This window comes from Meles meles, chromosome 11 (genome assembly GCF_922984935.1).
Source record: "Meles meles chromosome 11, mMelMel3.1 paternal haplotype, whole genome shotgun sequence".
Classification (NCBI taxonomy): domain Eukaryota; kingdom Metazoa; phylum Chordata; class Mammalia; order Carnivora; family Mustelidae; genus Meles; species Meles meles.
Window position 1 is genome coordinate 7540207 of NC_060076.1, and position 21238 is coordinate 7561444.

Here is a 21238-nt window from a genome sequence, read left to right on the forward strand (position 1 = left end):
CCACCTGGTTTGGCTCTCCATCTCTGCTTCTTGTCTCTGACTCTGCCCATCTCTGTTTTCTCTGTCCCTGCATTTGTCTGTGTGTCCATTTCCGGTTTATCTTGGACCCCATGGCCGGGTAAGGGAGGACCTCCACACGCCCCATGACCTGCCCACTGGGGGCAGTGAGGGGGGGCTGCTGCTGGGTTGAAAGTTCCTGGGGCTGGAGGGTGTGTAGGTGTGCCATGGGATGCTGTCCCATGTCCGCAGCGACAGGATGCTGGGACCCAGTGCAACTTGATGAGGGATCATACTCGCCAAGGCTCTATTTCCCCAGGTCGGTCCCTTCCTGGTCTCAGCAAACTTCTGCTTCCCCTGAGTGCTTCCGTCTGCCGGTATGGGGGTGGGAGGGGGTCAGTGTACAGGGCCAGGATTATGACTGCATTCCACGGATGAAAATACTAGAGCCCAGAGACTCATCTGAGATCATACAGAGCTTCAGAGCAGGGCTCCATGCCATGCCCTTGAATTGAGGCCTCAGTTTCCCTCCCTGTCCCACTACTGTTTCCTCCATACTTCCTTGGTGCCCAGGAGACCACAGTTTTGGTCCCCCTCCTGACAACTGGCACATTTCTGGCCCATGGCATAGCTTTCCAGAGCAGGGCATCAGAATTTTCTGACAGTGTTTGTCAGAAGGCAGAGGCTAAGACCAAGGAGGGAGTGGGCTTGGCTAGGAGGAAAGCCCCAGAACACTGACCCCAGCCACCCAGAGCCCTGAACCCTCATCCAGGCTCAGCCCTGCTGTGTGACCCTGGGCAAGCCCCTCCTGTCTCTGGGTCTCAGTTTCCTCTCTCATCAACGGGGACATCCTACCTATATATTGCAGCATGGCGGTGAGGACCTGAGGAGGCAGAGGGTGCCCAGGAAGTGAGAATGCCAAGGTTTTCCCTTTTCGTTCATCTGGAGGCCATAGGGTTGTCAGATGGTGGTGGTTTTGAGGAGCGGCAGTCCCACGGTGGGGGGTGGGGGGTGGACGGAACTCACACACACTCCTGCGGAAGTGAGAAGATAGTATCACCCAAGCCCGGCAGCTTGAGTCAGGACAGAGCACTCAGCTGACAGGAAGGACAGAACCTCAGAGAGTGGGCCCCCCAGGCTCCCAACAACCCCCTCTGCCCCAGGTGCTCAAACACGCCTCCCCCCGCCCCTTCTCCCCCGCCACACACAAATACGCTTCACTCACTTCACTCACTGGTTTTGCCACCTGGGGCGGTTCCCATCACGGCTCTAACCCGCACTTCGTCATCTGTAAAAAGGGAAATTTAACTCGTGCCACCGAACTGTGCTGGGAATTGACGCTCGCAGTGTATCTGACCGACCAGAGGCATTGGCTCTGATCACCATCATTGTCTCCGTGACTTACGCAGGCTATTATGCTACTTACAAGCTTTCCTTCAGTCCTCCTGCGGCCCACAGGAAGTGGGTACTACAGTCTCTATTTTGCTGATGTGGAGAATGGGGATCAGAAAGGTCAAGCCACTTGCCTAAGGTCACACAGCTAGGATGCGCAAGAGAAGGGATTGAAAGCCAGGGCTCCGTGACTCTAGAGCTGCCAGGTTATACCATAACAGAGGGAATGTCTGTGAAGCCCTGATGCTCCCTGAACCCTCTATAAGAGGAACAACATGTGTTTTTTATTGTTATTATTAATGCTGTAGACATTAACCCTTTCCCCCCCCCCCCACCAGAGTTCTTCAAGTTCAAGGGGCTCGGGAGTCTCTCCAACCTCCCTCGGTCCTTCACTCTGAAACGGTCCTCAACCACCCTCAGTCTCGGGTCCCACCTGGAGCCTGACCCCTTTGAGGCTACACAGGATGACATGGTCACCGTCCCCAAAAGCCCCCCAGCCTATGCCCGCTCCAGTGACATGTACAGCCACATGGGCACCATGCCTCGTCTCAGCACCAGGAAGGCTCGGGACCAACAGGCTACCCAGGAGACCAAAGAAGTGGACCAACCCCACTTGGCGCCCCAGGGTCTGCCCAACCCTCCAGACTTAGAGGCAACCAAGGAGATGGTGGTGGGGACCAGTGTGCCCCTGGAGGACACCCTAGCAGTGGGACACAATCCTTCGGCAATGGGCCCCACGGAAAAGCCTGAGGATCTCAGGGCAGACGGAAAAGAAGAAAGAGGCCCCAGGAATGTGCCTCCAGAAAGGTAGGTGCCCACCGGGGTAAGGGGAGGGTGGGAGCTGCAGGGATGGTGTCTCTAAGCCTCCTGCCAATAGAGCCTGGAGAGGACCCCCTGACGCATACATCGGGAGGGGGATAAAAGCCCTACACATTAACTTACTACAGATCAGGCATTGTGCTTCATTCTTCACTTGCAATTAATTCTCAACAAAACAAAACAAAACAAAAACACCTGGTGGGGAGGGGGGGAGATTCTGTTGTTTCCGTAGGACGGACAAGGAAGTTGAGATTCAGAGAGGGAAGTTGTCTGTCCCAGTCAGGTTGTACATCTGGCAAATGACAAAGTGGGATTTGAACTAAGACCCACCTGACTTGCCCTACACAGCCTCCAGCAGGGGCCCTCAGCAGCTAGTTGGATGCCAGGCCCAGTCACTGGATCCCTGCCCAGGGGGGATCCCTGCCCCACACCCAAATCACCACTTTTAGTTCTGCTGAACAACACTGCTCCCCTTGGTTGCCACTTAACTTGTTTATTGGGTGAGTCGAATTCATGCAAAAATACAGATTGTGATGGTATGACTGGGTGTCAAAACCAATGTTACTCACGGACAATTCTGCAAAAGCATCGGCCATTAGCCCCATCTTACAGATGGGGAAACTGAGACTCACCCAATGTGGTAGAGCTGGATTTGAGCAGAAAACTGCTTGCCTCCTGTGGCCGCACACTCACGTCTCACATAGTACCCTCCACCTTTGAAGACCTACAGCTGTGTGCTCGTGCCCTTGGGGAACCCCTTCAATCCCAACCATAGCAGTCTCCAGCTTTTCAACCCTCACAGCCTGCGTCTAAACCACACCCATCAGACGTGCCTCTTGAAATAAAGAGGAAAAAACCCCCAGCTGAGCAAAAATAATTCTAGGGCTGGTTCTGGGACCTCCCTTCAGTGGATTTTCTCCAAGACACCAAGCACAGCTTCTGTGTGCTGGGGAAATTGTGTCTAGACCGCTGTTCAATGGGGAGAAAGATTTTGTAAAGCTGCAGAATGAATCCAGCCCAGACTCTGCCTCTTACTGACTGCATGACCTTGGATAAGTCTGTTCCCTTCTCTGAGCCTCAGTTTCCTCGTTTGATGGAAGGGCATAATGAGAGCACCTGCTTTCTAGGGGCGTGAGGGGAATTCAAGAATAACATACAGGACTTGTAAAATCTTAGCACAGGGCTTGGCACACCTCAAAGTGTAAGTGCTTTTCCTTGGTCTCCAATCGCTCCAGGCTGCGGTCCTCTGCCATCCCCCTACTTAGTCCAGCCCCACTTGGGCGTGGAAGAGCAAGGATTGTATGTAAGGGAGAGGGCCTGATAAGTTCCGGGCCGTTCTGAGGCATCCTAAGGTCTGAGATGTGGTTTGGGAGTTTGCAGGAGCGGGGCGCGTGGAGGGGCGTGTCTAGGGGCGTGTCCTTTTCAGGCTGCGCGGAGAGCAGTCGGGGGAGGCGGGCGTTGGAACTGGGCGGGTCGAGGAGGAAGGGTGTGCTCGGGGGGCGTGGCCTTCCGGGCCCCGGACGCTGCCAGATGGGTGGAGAGGGCGGAGCGAGACAGGAGGCAGAGGGGCGTGCTCGAAGCGGGGCGTGTCCTTCCCGGCTGGTGATGTAGGCTGTGGAGCGGCCCCGCCCGACGGCGAGGGGCGTTCCCGGGGCGTGGTCTACAGGTCAGGCTCCGCCCCCGGAGTCCGGCCCTGAGCTCCACAGCTCGGTGGCCTGAGAAAGGCGGGAGCCGTCGGGCTGAGGAGGTATCCAGGCTGCAGGCAGTGACCGCGGCAAACCATGACTGCAGTGGGACGAAGATGCCCCGCACTGGGACGCAGAGGGTGAGTGACCGAGCTGGGCCGGAGGAGGGCCTGCGGGGCTGGGAATGGTTGGAGGGGAAATCAGTGCCCTTGGGGCAACCCACAAAGCAGGATGCCCAGTTAGCATCAGGGACTTTTAAGCTTCCTTCTGGCGTAATTCTGTGCCTGTCTTGTCCTCGCACAGGCTGGGCATTTACTCCTCACAACAGCCCCAGAAGAGGGACACAATTATCGTCCCCATTTTACAGATGAGGAAAGGGAGATTTACTTGCCGGGTTGCGACAGTATAGAAGGTTAGAACTCCGCCTTCCTGGCTCATGCCTTTAAAGGATAGGCAGCCCCTTACCCTCCAATAGGGCCCTCTGGGAGGGATGGTCCTGAGAAACTTTGAGGATAGCAAGTCTAGCACCCAGGCTTCCCCCCTGTGGGCAGGGGCCTCGGTTTTCCTGGCAGCCGCAGCAGGCCTGGCCTACAGAAGGCAGAGGAAATAGACAGACTGCCTTCCATTCCCCCAGTCAGCCAGTGTCCAATGGTCCTGAGGGGGGTGGGGTTAGCAGATCAGATTGAGCCCCTCCTGCTGTCCTGAGACCCAGTGTCCCACTTGCCCTCCAGGCCAAGCAGGAGACCAGGAATTAGAGTTTCTTCCAGGAGCCTCCCAAATCCAGCCCTGTGTCCCGGAGAGCTGCTTTGCCTATATGATTTCAGATTTGCCCTGCCCTACTCTGGGCCTCAATCTCTCAGCAGCCCGGATGGAACTGGATGGTCTCAGAGGATACATACAGTTTGGAGAGGAGGGTATTTGAGAATTGCCACTGAGCAAGACTGGGGCGCCATTCCCAAGTGTCCCAAGGGAGTCATCTCAGTGGCTGCTCAGGGAATGGTCTAGGCCGAGGTAGATGGTGTCCCTCCCCTTCCCCCTGGGAGGCAGGGTGCACCTGGAGCAGAAGGAAGGAAGGGGAGGAGGTGAGGCTGCAGGGGTTTCCTGGTGCCCCGTTCCTGCTGAGATCATGGGGGATGAGGAGGAAGGAGGGAGGAGGGGCCAGGAGCACAAGGGCTGAAGAGCCTTTAGCTCCCAGAAAGGAGAGCACCAACATCGCCTCACCCTACCCCCCCCCCCCCCCACTCCTGGCACCTTAGCCTTCTGCAGGGAAATAGCAGGTTCAAAGAGCCCTGACCCCCTCCCCTTCAGTCCGTGTTAAGGAGGAGGAAGGGAGGCCCGGTGAAGGAAGGAGGCTCCAGCACCTTCCACCCACACCCCTGCCCGCGCACAGGAATTGTCAGGTCAGGATCCTCCAAGAGATCAAGATCCGGCTCACAACCGGCCAGACCCTGCCTGAAGCACCCCACGGGTACCGTCTACTACCCAGGCCCTGTGAAGAGGAACGTCTTCTTGCTTTATTTTACCAGGGAGGAAAGCAAGAGAGAGGGGAAGGGATTTTCCTGGGGTCACAGAGAGATAAAGTGTCAGAGCCTAGATTTGATCCCAGGCTTGACCAACCCCCAAGACATTAGGCCACATTTCACCTCCCACCGAGTACAAATCTCAAAGCCATTTCTGTGTTACTTAAATGACCTCCCATAAGTCCGTAAAATAAAGATAATGGGAGCTCATTTTACAGATGAAGACACTGAGGTTTTATGAGGTTAATAACTTGCTAGAGACGACACATTTAGTTGAGTTGGAATTTCATTCACTTTAATATTTACTGTGATGCAACTATGCCCTAGACACTCTTGCAAGTTTTGGGGAGAGAGCAGTGAGCAGAGCAGACAAAATCCTGTTATCATGGAGCCCTGTTCCAGTGTGGGGGAGACACGATAAGACGAGGCGTTATATGGTCATGCAGAAGAAAGAAGTGCTGGGAAAAATACTGAAATCAGCTAGGAGAATTGGTTGTAGCAGGGGAGTGTCTGGTGGTAGCAATTGAGAAAAGTTAGCCAGGAGAAAGGTCTCTTTGAGGTGATGTTTGAACAAAGGGATAAGGGAACAAACCCTCTTGATATCTGGGGAAGAGTGTGCCAGACCAAAGGAACAGCAGGTACAAAGGCCCTGAGGTAGGAGCACCCTTGGCGTGTTTGAGGAGCAGCTGAGACCCACAGTGGCTGGAGGAGATGAAGATGGGGGTGCTGGGGAGTGAAGTGGTAGGAGGCGAGGCCAGAGAGGAAACAGGTTCAGATAATGGAAGGCCCGGATGGCCTGGCAAGGACCTGGCTTTGACCCAGGGAGATGCAGCCATCGCTGGCCTTGAGCAGAGGAGGGCCTCACTCTGACTTATGTTTTAGAGGACCTCTCCTTTGAGGAGGGTTTGAATGCAGTTCTACTCATTGTAAAGTATCACACCCAAGCGTCCGTTCCTCCCTGTCGGATCATAGAGCCCCAGGCCCCTCCACCCCTGCTCCCAGGGCTGTTCAGAGGGAGACTTGGAGAAGGTGGCACCCCACAGGAGAGCTGGGGACACCCAGCCCTGTGCCAGGCACCGAGAATAGGCCCAGAACCATCCCCACCCCCCCATCCCATTTCCTTTTGGAATGTTGATTCTGGTCCAAGAATTCCCAGCACTCCCCAGAGTCCCACGACCCTCTCGGCCCTGTAGAGTGACGTCAGCTGCTGGGCATCTGGTAGTGATTACCCACCAGGGGAGGGGGCTGTGGTGGGCCCAGCCTGTTCGGCCTCCTCAGGCTCCGGGCGGCCTCCGGGCGGCTGGTCCTTGTCTTCGGAAGGGGCCCAGCTGCTCCCCGCTCTCATTTCCTGTGGAGACTTTCTCACAGTCCTCAAGACCCCCGGATGCCTCAGGCTGTGGGAACTACGCTGGCTCAGGAAGGAGGGACTGTACCCCCAACCCCAGCTGGAGCCACATCCCCCCCAAACTCTCAGGGGACCTTGTTAGCAGAATCCTGGACCTCTGTGGAGTATGGGGAGGAAGTTGGGTACGTCGCTGACTGCACAACATTGAGCAACTCCCTTGCCCTGTCTGACCCTCAGTTTCCCCATCTGCGTAGCAGGGACAATAACAGCACCTGCGTCATAGGGGCGCTGTGAGGACTAGATGAGGTAGAGCGTTTGTTTGTCCTGAGCTTGGCCCAGAGATGTACCCGTACAAGGAACTGCTCTTGCTCTCCGCACACCCATCTTACAGAAAAGTTCACTGAGGCCCAATGAGGGGAACGTGCCCACGGTCACACTGCTTCCTCCCTCCCAACAGAGGACCCTCTCCAGAGCCCAAGAGGGTTCTTTCCCCCCCAATCCCGGCTCCATTTCTTCTTAATGCCGATTCTGGGCTCGTGGTCCAGTTAAAATATTCATTTTCTTTGCCCTCCCCTCCCTACCTTCTCCTCCTGTCCACCCTAGAGCACGCCCCATTTTCCAGGGGAGCCTGCCTCGTGCAAGGAACAAAGGGGAGCCCATCCGGATCTAGTCTGAGCCAGCTGCGTGTCCTGGACCAAAGGGACAAACTTCAGTTTTCTGCCCTCTCGAGCAGGGCCTCCAGATCACCGGCATTCAGGCAGAACTCCGCCCGTGCCCACCCCTTTGCAGATTCCGAGTACCAATCAGTAGCTCTTGGGGCTCAAAAGCCTTGGTTCTGCCCTGGAGAGAGTGGCTCCCACCTGCCCTGTCCTCACAGGGCTGGTACCCTCTTTAAACACTTGCTGGCAAACTCACCATGGTTCAGAAGACTGAGAGCACAGAACCGTGGCGAAGGAGCAGGGATGTCTTCAAGACCATGGGGGCCCATCTTATAGGACATGGGGCAGGGCAGGGGCTAAAGCCAAGAGCCTACCCGGCAGAGAATCCCAAAGGGCCCATGGCAAGGTGCCCCGGGGAAAGACAGGGCTTTCTGCCTCTGCTCTTTCTGCCCAGGGCCTTTAAAAACTAAGGAGTACAGAACAGTATTGCTTTTCTGCTGGGCTGAGCGATGGTCGGAGTGAAGGGTGGAAAGAATCTTCAGTCCCCCAGGAAGGGCAGAATGGGAGATCTCCATGGCTGGGAGCTGGGGCAGCAAGAGGACCCTCACGGGCTTTGAGAACTCCGCATCCTTCCTTCTCTGGCCCCTCTGGCCCCCTTTACAGAAGAGGCAGTTGGAACCCCAGAGAGGTGGAGGCAGGGGGGAAAGCTGAGAAGCAGGAGGCAAAGATTAGGGAAGCGGCCACATAGCCAGGGCTGGAGCCCCAGGGAGACAAACGGGATCAGAGAGACAATGGATGGGCAGCCAACCTCTGCAGTGGGCAAGGCGGCCCACAGCAACAGAGGGCCAAGGTGGGATGGGACAGCCGCTGCTCTCTACCGCCTCTCCTCCAGGATCCCTTGCGGAGCCTCACCGACTCTCCCAGGCCAGGATGGAGCCTTGAAAGTCAAGCTCAGATTTAAACCTGTGTTGGGGAAATAAAGGATAATGGGCTCTAATTACTGCTCATTAATCCAATTAATTAAGCTAATGTATGCAATAAGGGGTATCAGTTATCAGAACAAATCAGTTAATACAGGCAATTAAAGGGGTTGGTTATTTGAATAATTAATGTGGCTGATTAATGGGACTGATTTAGCTCAATTGTCAGTATTATTTATTAATTGATTTCACCACTAATATTAGAGAGGAAGTGCCTTTTAAGTCTGTGAAATTAAAAGTAAGTTAATTAGGGCGCCTGGGTGGCTCAGTGGGTAAAGCCTCTGCCTTCGGCTCAGGTCATGATCTCAGGGTCCTGGGATCGAGTCCCACATGGGGCTGTCTGCTCAGCGGGGAGCCTGCTTCCCTCTCTCTCTCTGCCTGCCTCTTTACCTACTTGTGATCTCTCTCTCTCTCTGTCAAATAAATAAAATCTTTTTTAAAAAAGTAAGTTAATTAGTTGATAAAGCTGAGTTTTTAAACATGGAAGCTTTGATTTCTGCATTCGATCATTACAATGGGAGGGAGAATGTTCTAGAACTCTCCAAGCACACTGAGATCCGAAGGCCAAGTCAGAACCACTCTGACCCTAAGAGAGAGAGGAGGTTCCAAGCAGAGGGAACATCATGTGCAAAGGCCCTGAGGCTAGAGGGAGAAGAGCTCTTTGGAGGAAGTGCAAGAAGGCTAGAGTGCAAGGAGGAGCAAGGGGAGAGAGAGAAGGGACGGCTGACTGTGCCAGCTACAGAGAACTGAGCCCTGAGAACCAGATCTTGTTGCATGGGGCTGCCGTGTGACATGTATTCATTCAAAAAAAATCTTTATGGGGTAGCTGGTACTGCTCTTGGCGGATCCCAATTCCTGTCCTCTCAGAGCTTGTGTTCTCGTGGCAGAAGATAGTCAATGCATGGCAGGTCCCATGAAGTGCTTTAGAGAAGAAATAAAGAGGGAAAGTAAAGAGGGAAGGGAGGTGGGAAGTGTTGAGAAGTTCACACTCTCAGATGGGGGGCAGGGGAAGGCCGCACTGAGAAGGGGACATTTTAGTAAAGACCTGATGGAGGGCAGGGTCCGAGCTCAGTGGTACCTGGGGGGGAAGTATTCCAGCAGAGGGAACTGAAAGTGCAAAGGCCCTGAGGTGGGGACAAAAGCCAGCAAGAAGCTGAGCATGGCTTGGAGCAGTGAGAGAGAAAGGAGCAGGGTAGGACTTCGGGTGCAAGAGATGGTGAGAAGCCAGTCTGTAAGGCTCTCAGGAGGACTTTGGCCCTTACTCTGAGTGACACCGGGGACCACTCCAGTGGGTTGGAGCAAAGGAGATCTGTGATCCGACTTTCACTTTAATAGAGTGCTCTGGCTGCTGGAGTGAGAACAAGTCGCAGACAACACACTTAGAGGCAGGGAGGCCAGTGATGAGGTGTGGCAATAGTCCAGGCAAATGATAACAGTGAACCAGAGGCGGGCATGGTGACTTTAAGTCTTGGAAATCCTGGAGTGTTGTAGAGGGGCAGGGTGAGGTGATGGGGACTAAGTGTAGCCCCAAACTGGCAGCTTCCTGAGTCTCGGCCTCTGCCCTGAGCTCCCCCATTGGCTCTGACCACCCCAGCCCACTTGTACCTTGGTGCAGTCACCCCCGCCCCCACACACACAAGGCTCTGTTCCCTCCCCAGGGCCCAAGGGGAAGGAGACAGGAAGCAGGAGGAAGCACTGGGGCGATCCCAGTGTCCTGGCCAATCTGTTCCAGCAGTGAGCGGATTTCCGGGACTGAATGGCAGGAAACTCTGGGATGGGACACCTCACCCGGGAAAAGCTGGCAGAGGTGAACCGCTCAGGGGAGGGGTCCCTACTCCGCCTCGCTCCCACCGCTGCTAGACAGAGAGAACCAGGCTGTGGCTGGGCTGCAGCTTGAGAGAGTATGTTTTGAAGTCAGGAAGGACTTTGCAGAAGGGAAGGTTAGCAGCAAGGACTCTAGAATGTCAGAACAGGGAGGGCCGTCAGACAGCTTCTCAGTGAGGAGCCCCTAGCCTCAGGGGCAGGGGGCACCCCATGTGGAATTCTGCCCTGGGAATCCACACCTCATCCATGACTTTTAAAGCTCAGATTTTTTGGTGTATGTTTTAAATTCAATTTATTTTATTAAATTTATGACATTCAAATTTAAATATTGGGCTTCTGGATGGGAGGAAGCAGGTCCCCAGAGTTTGACTTCCCTCCCTGTTTTGTAGGTGGGACTGTGGAGGCCTGTCCTAGCCAGAGAACCAGGGCCCAGCCTGACAAAATTAATCCTAACGCTAGTGATCAACACACTGGTTGGGTACTTACTATTCATGTATTCCTGTAAGCAATCGTAAGCTCCTACTATGTGCCAGGCACTGTGCTGGGGGCTTAACAATGAGACAAAGTCAATGCCCTCATGAAGGTTTCAGGTAATTAACAGTCAACAGGTAGGGGCGCCTGGGTCAGTGGGTTAAGCCTCTGCCTTGGGCTCAGGTCATGATCCCAGGGTCCTGGGATTGAGCCCCGCATGGGGCTCCCTGCTCAATGGGGGACCTGCTTCTCCCTCTCTCTCTCTCTGCCTACTTGTGATCTCTGTCAAACAAATAAATCAAATCTTTAAAAAAAAAAAAAACAGTCAACAGGTAAATGTAAAATGATCATTTCGGGCAGAGGCTGAGGAAAATAAAGGAGGGCTGAAGACAGAGAGTGAAGGACCAGGGACTGTTTTAGGTCGGTGATCAGGGATGGCTTCTCTGATGAGGGACATTAAGCAGAGCCCCAAATAAACTAGGGGTGAGACGAGCTGCGTGAAGGTCTGGAAGCAGGGAGTTCTAGGCAGAGAACAGCAAGGGCAAAGGCCCTCTCGCATGAGTGAACTTGGCAAAGAGACCAACGCATCTGGCCGGAATGAGGGATAGAATGAGTGAGCGAGGCATGATGGGGGTTGGCAAGGTAGGTGGTCAGGCGCCCCCAGGCTACACAAGGCCTTGTAGGCTGGGGAACATATGGCCCCGTTGATGCCTGCGGCATAAACTCTTTACTCTCACAAGGGAAGAAAGTTCTGGACTGGGTGCTACATTACACAGCCAGCCATTTGCAGGCCGCAGAGGGGGGTTTAGATCTTGTTTGGGGAGTGGAGGCGCCAGTGGGGTCCTGGAGGGGGTGCTCTGTGCATGTGACCTGCTTGTTCTCACCTGAGTGCCCCTGGGGGTGGAGTGGAGGCCGAGTGGGGCGTGAGAACAGCAGAGAGCCGGCGAGAAGGCTGCTCGCTGTGTGCTCCACAGAGCACACGGGGGCTCCTGGGCGGGGAAAGGACTGCCCGTGGTGAGACGCGGTCAGGATCTATTTTGAAAGCAGAGCTGCAGGATTTCCTGAAGGGGTGGGTGTGGAGGGCGAGTGGAAGAGGAGGCACAGATGAGAGCAGATTTTTTTGGCCAAGGAAAGCGACAGGGGTGCAGCTGACATCAAGTGAGGTGGGAAGCGGATGTGGGGAGCAGGGGCGTGGCAGCAGGGGGGCGGGTAGCGACCGTCCTGCTTTAGATGTGACAAGTCGCGATGACTTCAGACATCCAGGAGGAGATGCTAAGGAGGCAGTTGGGTTTACAGGGCAGGAGTTGAAGGGCTGCATCAGAGAAGGGATGGCAGTTAAGGTCAAGTCTCCCTCACGAGGAAGGATAGTATTAATCTGGCACCTGGAAAGGATAGTCACTCCCGGTCCCTGAAGGCGGAAGGGGTCAATTCCACCATGTCTAACAGTCACCAGCTCAGCGTGCTGCTGAGTGGGCCCTTCTGCACTGGGCAGAGAGTGTAGGGTGGATGGGGGGTGGGCAGGAGGCTGAGCCCCAGCCCAGGGCCACCAGCATTTGGAGTGGAGTAGGGTAAGGACCCTTGAGTGTCCTGAAGCCGGGTGAAGACAGCATGATTCAGGAAGCAGGTCTGTTGTTAGACATGTAACACTGATCAGCTCCCAGAGTCCTTGCAACAACCCAATGAGGCCAAGGCTGTCGTTGTCTGCAACTTCCAGGTAGGAAACCCAGGCTCAGAGAGGTGAGGGGACTTGACCAAGGTCACACAGCTGGTGAGTGGAGCAGCAGCCTTCCCAGCAGATTCCAGTAAGTGTTATCAGCTGCCAGGCCCCCTCCTGTCTTCAGGATGAGCCCTCTTGGGGTGCTCAGGCCAGGTGCTGACAGCCGGGGCCAGGAAAGGCTGGGGGCATTCACTCTCTTCTCTTCTTCCAGGGCTGCTGGAGAGCCAGAGGCTGGCGGGGACTATGTGAAGGTAGGCGGGGCCAAGCAGGGGACACCGGATGGCTGAAGGCCTGCTCCCTGAAGGGCAGAGTTCTTTTCTGAGCCTTGTTAGGGGCCATACCTCACCGCCTATTCCCCAGAGGAGAGGGTCTCAGGGTCCCGGCCGCGCTCGGGTCTGGTTTCACTCCCAAGGATCTTCTTCCCATGCCTGCCATCATTCTCTCTTGGCCCCAAACCCAGGACCCCCCCACTGTTTGTTACCACCAGACACCCCCCTCCCCCCGCCACCTGCCACCTGCCCTGGGCCCTGGGGTGTCTCCATGCTCAGACCCAATTCCCACCCACTCTCTGGTGTTGAGAGGTGGGAGCCAGAAAAGATGGCTCAGTTTTCATCACAGAGAATGGGCTTGGTGGCTCACATTTACCACAAGCTTAATTTTCCTGGGCATTGGGAATGTTAGGAAGGTGGCTTTGGAACAATGACGATAAGGAGAGTAACGTAACATCTTGTGAACCCACCGCGTGCAGAGCCCTGTGCTGGCTGCCAGCCAGGGAGGGGAGACAGTGCTGAGCTCTGTACATGAATGAGGTCTTTGACTTCCTCCCTCATCACTGGGCAGGGAAGGCCTTCCTGTACCCATGTACATATGGGGAACTTGGGGCCCAGAGACGCACAGTGAGTTGCCCAGAGCCACACAGCGACTACGGGGCAGAACTGAGATTGCAATTCAATTTTATTTGATCCCAACTAGGGTTGCTATGGGCTCAATGAGTCCATGCCCATAAGTAGGGTTGCTGGACCTGGACTAGATCTGGGTGGCCGGGCTCCTGCCCTTGGAGACATTCCATTACCTGAGATGCTGCCTATAAAGCCCCATGTAAGGGATGGGCCATGAGGCAGCATGGGAAGTGCTCAGATATCTGCCCCTCACTGTCATCAGAAACCTCAGATAGGAAGTCACTGGAGCTCAGCAGGTAGGGGATGACTTTCAGTTTGGGAGATGGGGAGGGGGAGATCAAGGAAGGCTTTCTGGAGGAGGAGGCATTGAAACCAAGCCATTGCACTGGACTAGGAATGTTCACCAACATCCCGTTCCCAAAGGAAAAGCTGAAGAAGGGCACAGATAAGCAGAGATAGACAGGAGAGTGGTCCAAGCAGAGGGAAGGGTGTGGGCAAGGTCAGAAAGCAAGCTGGGTGAGCCCAGGAAGTGTAACCCAGGGTAGCAATAAGTTGAGCTGGAGCTGCTCCTGGAACCTGGGCCCTGGCTCTTCATCGGGAGCCCTTACACCATAGGGGGACGGAGGCCTCAGGGAGAACCAGGACCAAAGCCAGTGGGTAGGACACAGGGGGCACACAGTTTTCAGATCCCTGGCAAGGTAGTGAGGTCTCCATCACTGATGGTAGCAAGAGCCTTATGAGGATTAGTAACTTGTATTTTTCCTTTAGTTTATGGGTCTGAACATGTACTTTAAAATCCTATGAAGGAAATAATACCTGTTCACTGGAACTGATTAAAGGACGAAGTCAAAAGAACATTAGTTTTAGCTTCAAGCCTCAGACGGTGATACAATCAATAGTTACCAACCATCCATTCCTGCCCTGAGGTACTAGCTTTCAGACCACAATGTGAATAATTCGATTCCAAGTCAAGGGTTCTGAAGTTCCAAGGCCATAAAATTCCACACTCCATGCTCAGAGCTTCAGGTGTTTTTGTGGAAAACAATCGAACAGCGGAGGCCCAGAGAAGTGGACTCTCCTCCCTAAGGTCACACAGCCTGTCAAAAGGATTTGTACCCTTGGCCTGACTGATGCAGAGTCAGTGATGATCCACCCCCCCCCCCTTATTCCTAGGACAAAAGTCCAGATTGTAAGATAATAAGCTTGGCAATAATAGCATGCATTTATTGAGCATTTACTTTAACAGGCAACAGACTCAGGCAAGTCTCAGAAGAGCTCTGTGAGCTCAGCACAGGTATGTTTTCCAGATGAGTGAATCCTGCCTCCAAGAGAAGGGGCTGGTGGGGTGGAGGTGTGCCCCCCCCCATGCCCCGACACACTAGCTGAACCCGGGTTGGTTCCCTAAGCATCTACTGGCTCTCCACGCCCCCAGAGTCTGTCAGTTCATCCCGCGGTTCTCTGCCCGAGTCCCTGATTCCCATTCAGAGGTGAGAAATCCTGGGCTCCGGGAGATTTCCTGAGGCCACAAAGGATTTGGTCAAACGCGTACAGGGATTTCTCCAGCTTTAGATATGATTTAATTCAAAGTCTTTGCCCGCTCCGGGTTAGTGAAGGTAGGTACGGTGAGTTGGGGGAGCCAGGAACCACCCCACTCCCCGGCCCAGACATCCCCAACTCATCCCGCTGCCCCCCGTCCCCCCGTGATGGCCCGCCTAGGCGGGCCTTCTGCCCCGCGTCCCCAGACTCCAGGCAGCCCTGCGGGGCTGGAGCGCGGGGGGCGAGGGGCGGGGAGCGAAGGGCGGGCGGAGGGAGGAACAATGGCCCCCTCCCCTCCCCTGACCGGCTGGAGGGTGGGGTCTCCCCGCCCCGCCTCCCCGCTCCTCCCCCGCCAAGGCGATGAGGTAATCGCGCCGCCGAGAGGCACGCGCAGCCGGTGCCCAGCCCGGTCGCTCCCCGCGCCCCTGCCCCGCCGGCCGCCGCCCCCCGCACCGGCCCGGCCCCGGGCGCCCGGCCCCACCATGACGGAGCGGTGCAGCCTGTGGAGTGCCCTTTCGGCCGCAGCCTGCTGCTTCTACCGCGGCTCCTTCGTGCAGGTGCAGGTGAGGGGGCGGCTTGGCCCCCGCCAGGCGCTCGGGGCTGAGACCCCGGCCGCTCCGCCCGGGGCCCGGGTACTGGGAGCCGCAGCCTGGTGGCGCCTCGCAGGGTCTGGCGGGGTAGGGGCAGGGGCTGGGGCAGGGGCTGCAGGAGGGGGCGGGGTCGCCCCAGCCTCACCTCTGGGCGCCCCGCGGCTCCGCAGGGTGAGGGTCCCGGCTGCCGCTCCCGGGACTTGGGGCTGCGGGTTTGCCGTTTTGGTCCTGCCTCCTCCGCAGGCGGAGCTGAGCTGGGGCACTGGGTCCCGGGAGCTGCGGTCCCCGGCGTCCTGCCGGTACTCCGGCGAGCGCTCCGGCCCCTGCGGCTGACCCGGGCAGCCTGGCTCCCCATTGTACCGGGAGCGCTGGGCTGGGGTCCGAAGGCTGAGTGAGGGGAGGGAAGCTGAAGGGGTGCTGCGGGTGCCGGGGCTAGGGCCAGAGCGCCCGCCACTCTCCCGCCCTCTAAGTGGGCTGGGGCAGGCTCGGGGAGCGGGGCTCCCTGCCCAGGCGGCCGGGCAGTGCGGGACCGCGCCGCGGCGGTGAAGGGGTTAAACGGAAGGGGGTGGAGGGGCGGACCCGGACCCCGCCTCTGCGGAGCATCATCTGGGGATGGCCTTGCTTGGGGTTATCAGACCGTAGGAAGCTGGAGGGGGCTTGCCGGGCGCGGGCTGGGGGTTAGGGGTTAAGACCCTGACCGGAGGTCTCTGCGCTTTTCGTTCCGGAGCCCCCTGGGGGACGCCGGCCGCGTCACCCCTGCACTCCCCGGGGCTCACACACACACACGCTCCGAGCCCGCCTGAATGACGGCCCCGCCGGCTGCGGAGCGCAGCATCCCCGCACCGGCCAATCAGGCGCGCGCAGGCGGGGAGGCGGTGAGATCATCTCTGGCCAATAGCAGTGCGCCGAGCGCAAGGATGCTGCATTCGCGCCCCAGCCCGCAACTCTCACCACCCCCCCACACCAGTCTTGGGAGCTGGGGACCCCCTGGTGGAGAGTGAGGAGGAGGGCACAGGACCCGAGGGTTCCCCACTCTCGGGTGTGTGGGAGCACCAAGTTGGTTCCCCCAGATTCTCCCTGGGACCATTGATTATGGCTGGAAAAGTGGAGACCAGTCTCCCCACCCCCCCCATCCCCGCCCGTTTACAGATGCTACCCAGGCTCAGAGAGGAAAAATGACTAGCTCAAGGTCACACAGTGGTAGGCAGCGTCTTGTGGCCAGCGTCTTCTTTACCTCACAGCCCACTCCCCTTCTTTTCCCCATGTCCATCTTGCTCCCACTGTGGAACTGGGGTGAGTTCTCAGTTACATGCTCTTTGCGAAAGAGAAGAACCCCAGAAGGCTGAGGTACTGGTGTTTTCTCCCTTGTGACTCCCAGTCTTCCCTCCCCAGGGTGTGGCGTGGTATAGGGAGGGAGGCCAAGGACTCCGAAGAACAGAGAACTCCATACAGAAGTGTAGGTATCTGAGGACCTCCCCAAAGTCAGTTCAGCCCTCAGCCTTCCTACCCTTTGGGGGTATCAGTTTCTACCCTGGGTAGAGAGTGGACAGAATCCCCATCCCAGGACCTGTTTTTTCCTGAGCACCTGTATCATCATTGACCCCCACCATCTGTCCCCAGAGCCCCAGTTGTGATGTGTCCATCACCAAGCTGCTGTTGCTCCAGCTTTGCTCACCGTGGAGAGCTTGTCTCATTGTCCTCCCAGGATCTCCATCTGAAATCCTCTCTGGCCCCTCCACCCTCTTCCCAGTCCTGATCAATGGCTACTTAAACATTCTTTTCCCTGGTCCCCACCCCCGTGCCCCACCCTTCTTGCCAGTGCCTGAAAGCACTAAGCCACTCTCCACACACCAGACTGAATCTTGAAAAACACTTTGTGGCTCTGCTGTGGCCTCTGGGTAAACCCCAGCTCCCCATAGTAGCCTGACAGCCCTGATCCACCTGTCCCCATCATCTCTGCCCCCCCCCGCTTTTTTTTAAAGATTTTATTTATTTATTTGACAGTAGGCAGAGAGGCAGGCAGACAGAGAGAGAGAGGAGGAAGCAGGCTCCCTGCTGAGCAGAGAGCCCAATGTGGGGCTCGATCCCAGGACCCTGAGATCATGACCTGAGCCAAAGGCAGAGGCTTTAACCCACTGAGCCACTCAGGCACCCCCATCTCTGCCCTTTTGAAGCTTCCCCCTGCCCCAGGACCTTGACTCTGCCTGCAGAGCCCTGACTCTGCCACTGTCTTCCCAGAAACTCTAACCTGCCCACCTGTTTGCCTGTCTGTCCCTGCCCTGATGCTTTTGCTGGGCTCATGCAGTCCTTCTGCAGGCCTTGGTGGAAACATCCCCTCTTCAGGGACTCGACTCCCTGACCAGATAAGGAGGGACACTCTCAGATGCTCCCAGAGCCCTCTGTGCATTCCTGGACACTCAGAAAACTGGAGTTGGTTGTCAGTGTCTATGTGGCTCCCTCAGAGGTCACCTGTCCTGATGACCTTGTGGCCTTAGCTGCTGGCACAGGACCTGTCCCAGAGTGGGGGCTTAATCACTGTTGAAACAGTGAAGTCAGAGACTCTAGATATCACTGAAGCTGGGAATTGGGGTATCTTGGGAGCAGTGTGGATTCGGGTAAACTGAGGCGGTGTAGGAGCAGAGGGGTGGAGAATGGAGCTGCAGAGTTAGGCTCAGAGATCTTTGGAAGGTGTGAAAATGCAGGGAGTGGATTGGAGGACCCTTGGACCCTGGTGAGTAGGGGGTCCTGGAAAGAGACTGCCACTTGGACTGAGGCCAGGCCCTCTAGAGCCCCCTTTCTTCTGTCTTGCTGTCTGGCCAGTTTGGGGCCAGATCTATCTGTCCTAGATCAGCTATCTTTGGTGCCCAGAGTTGGGGATTGGGAGAGGAAGCAATGTCACATGTGCTCACAGTGACGAGGACATCTGTGGGCTAGTCACAGTACTCTGGAGTATTGTCTCCTTTCATCCTTGCAACCCAAGGAGACAGGTTTCTGTCATAATACCCATTTTATAGAGGAGGAAAGTGAGGCCCAGAGAACTCACAGGGCACAGCCAGGATTGGACTGAGCTTCGTGGTGGGGCTGCGCCTGGCAACAGGAACTCCCTTCCCTCTGCTCTTAAGTATCCAACCCAGGGCCATGGTGGCCAGGAAACCAGGCGTCTCCCCCTTCAGCAGGTGGAAGGGGGGAGTCCTGGGCATTATCTCCATTGAGTGATCTCTGGCTTCTCTGCTTAGCCACAGTTTTGCCATCTGGCCAGGATTGCTTAAGATGGCAAGAGGAAAGGGCCTTGGGAAGTATAAAGGACAGCAGAAATGTCTGTGTGGGGGCCTCTGCTTCTCTGTTTATAGCTGCCTCCTCCACCCTTCCTATGTATAATACAGCATCCCAGAATGTGTCCTCATCCGCCCAGCCCTGTTTCTGTCCTTGCCTTTGCCTGGGTACCTGCTGCCTTACCTCCCAGATTCACCTGTAGAAATCCTGCCTCTTCCCCATGGCAAGATCATTTTGATGTTTTTGGTGCAGAGTGAGTGTTTCGTTGTCACTGTTCCCTCCAGGAAGGCTTCCTGGACCAGTCCTTCTTCCCTATACTTTTATCTTCTCTCTTCTAGAAGTCACAGGGCTCTTTGCCGCTGTCCAGTACAGTGGTGCTGACCTTATTCTGAGGCAATGTTCCTGTCTAGTTTCCTTCCCCTGCCTAGACTATGAGCTTCCTTGAGGACAGGGCCTGGTTTGTTTGTTGTCGCACTTACTCCCAGCACATAGCACAGGGCCTGGAACACAGTAGGGCTAACTGAGATTTCCTTACTCCTGCTGGGCTGGGGACTCAAACGGCTGAGGACCGTTCTGGTGCCTAAGTTTTCCCAGGGTCCTGGGATGGAAGCAGCTCACCTGGGGTAGGGAGGGGTTGGGAGAGAATAAGGAAGAGGGCTTCAGACAGATGCCAACTCTCTGATGTCTCCTGCCCAGTTCTCCAAGGAGAAGTACATCTTGGACTCCTCCCCTGAGAAGCTACACAAGGAGTTGGAGGAGGAACTCAAACTCAGCAGCACAGATCTCCGCAGTCATGCCTGGTACCACGGCCGCATCCCCCGTGAGGTGAGTGGGCCCTGGGTGGGACTTCAGCACCAGAGGTCACCCACCACCTTGGCCAGCTCTGCCTAGAGAGGCTGTGACTCACTGCTTGGTGGATTCAGTCCGAGTAGACTGCAGTGAGGGTGAACTCATTTACTAACTGTGTGACCTTGCACAAGTCACTTCACCTCTCTGAGCCTTGGTTTCTTCTTCTATGAGATGGACGGTAATGACAGTACCTGCCTTAAAGGGTTATCATGAGAATAAAGGAAACAGTGCCCATAAAGTGTTACCCTGATGTCTGACATGTGGGGGGCTCAATGTTATTGTTAGTGTTGTTATGGCTGATATTATTACTATTATTTTTAACTGTTTTTTCCCCATGGGTCTGTACGTTAGCCTCTTGTTTGTTTGGTTAGTGAGTGTCAGGGCCTAGGATTCTCAGTTCTGGCAAAGCTGAGTTTCTGTGCTGAGGCCCAGATGGGCTGATAGTCACCTGTTCCCTCTTTCATTCATGCTACGGGTATTCATCAAGCATTGACTCTGCCAGGCCCTGTGCTGGGCACCAAGAATGTGGAGAGAAAATGGGTGTTGCGCCCCCCCCCCCCCCCGCCAAGGGCTGGTGGTCCAGTCAGAGCCCAGTGGAAGAAATGCAGGAAGGGAGCGTCCAGCAGAGAATGTGGGCTGGCCCTCAGGAGGGGGCATTAAGGACAGAGGCCACTGAGAGACGGACAGGACTTCACCAAGTGGGCAGGGTGGGAAGGATGTCCAGGCAGAGAGGACAGCTTGAGGGTATGAAGGCCCAGAGACCTGGGAGAACCCTGGGTGCTTGGAGGAATGAGGATTGGGAATTCACTCTGTCCAACACGAGCCCCGAGAACCGAGTTTCAGGTCATGGTGACCCCCAGCTCCCCCAGACTCTCTAGTCCCTGTGCCTTACATTCCAGGGTGTCATGGCCTCCCATTCCCAAGGCTCCGTGCACCAGACCCAGGGCCTGTGGCTGAGTTGCCCCTCCGAATCCGGGTCACTGCATCCCCCTTCCTAAGCTTTAGATATCTCTGTTCCCTGTGTCCCCCAGGTCCCAGGTCGGACCCTCCCCTGCCCTGGCCCTGCTCCAGACTGATCACTACCTCCCACAGGTATCGGAGACCCTGGTGCAGCGCAACGGCGACTTCCTCATCCGGGACTCTCTCACCAGCCTGGGTGACTATGTGCTCACGTGCCGCTGGCGCAACCAGGCCCTGCACTTCAAGATCAACAAGGTGGTGGTGAAGGCCGGGGAGAGCTACACCCACATCCAGTACCTGTTCGAGCAGGAGAGCTTCGACCACGTGCCCGCCCTCGTGCGGTACCATGTGGGCAGCCGCAAGGCCGTGTCGGAGCAGAGCGGTGCCATCATCTACTGCCCCGTGAACCGCACCTTCCCGCTGCGCTACCTGGAGGCCTGCTACGGCCTGGGCCAGGGCAGCGGCAAGGCGGCCAGCCCCGCCAGCCCCTCGGGCCCCAAAGGCAGCCACATGAAGCGGCGCAGCGTCACCATGACCGATGGGCTCACCGCCGACAAGGTCACCCGCAGCGATGGCTGCCCCACCAGGTAAGAAGGGACCCCACGGTGGGCCTCGGTCTCCCCCTTTGGCAAGTGGGGGTATCTGTCTGCAGAGTGCTAGTGAGGGGTGGGAGGCCAGGCCACTGTGAACTGGGCGGACATGACTGTCCTGGAGCCTTGCGA

General features: G+C 56.3%; 1 protein-coding gene across 9 annotated transcripts in view; it reads left to right on the top strand.

The window, feature by feature from the left end:
• Nucleotides 1–21238, top strand: part of SH2D3C (SH2 domain containing 3C) — a 29145-nt gene that overhangs the window by 976 nt on the left and 6931 nt on the right. For 3 of the 9 annotated variants that reach the window (XM_046022739.1, XM_046022734.1, XM_046022738.1), the window contains exons 2-5: nt 1728–2196; nt 12621–12660; nt 19404–19532; nt 20649–21103. In XM_046022739.1, the coding sequence (XP_045878695.1) occupies nt 1859–2196; nt 12621–12660; nt 19404–19532; nt 20649–21103 (962 nt within the window). In that variant the 5' untranslated portion in view covers nt 1728–1858. Of the gene's footprint in view, nt 1–249; nt 317–1727; nt 2197–3667; nt 4034–6551; nt 6941–12620; nt 12661–14672; nt 15408–16728; nt 16891–19403; nt 19533–20648; nt 21104–21238 lie in introns of those variants that run through there. The other 6 variants (XM_046022735.1, XM_046022742.1, XM_046022740.1 and 3 more) reach the window with 6 other exon arrangements.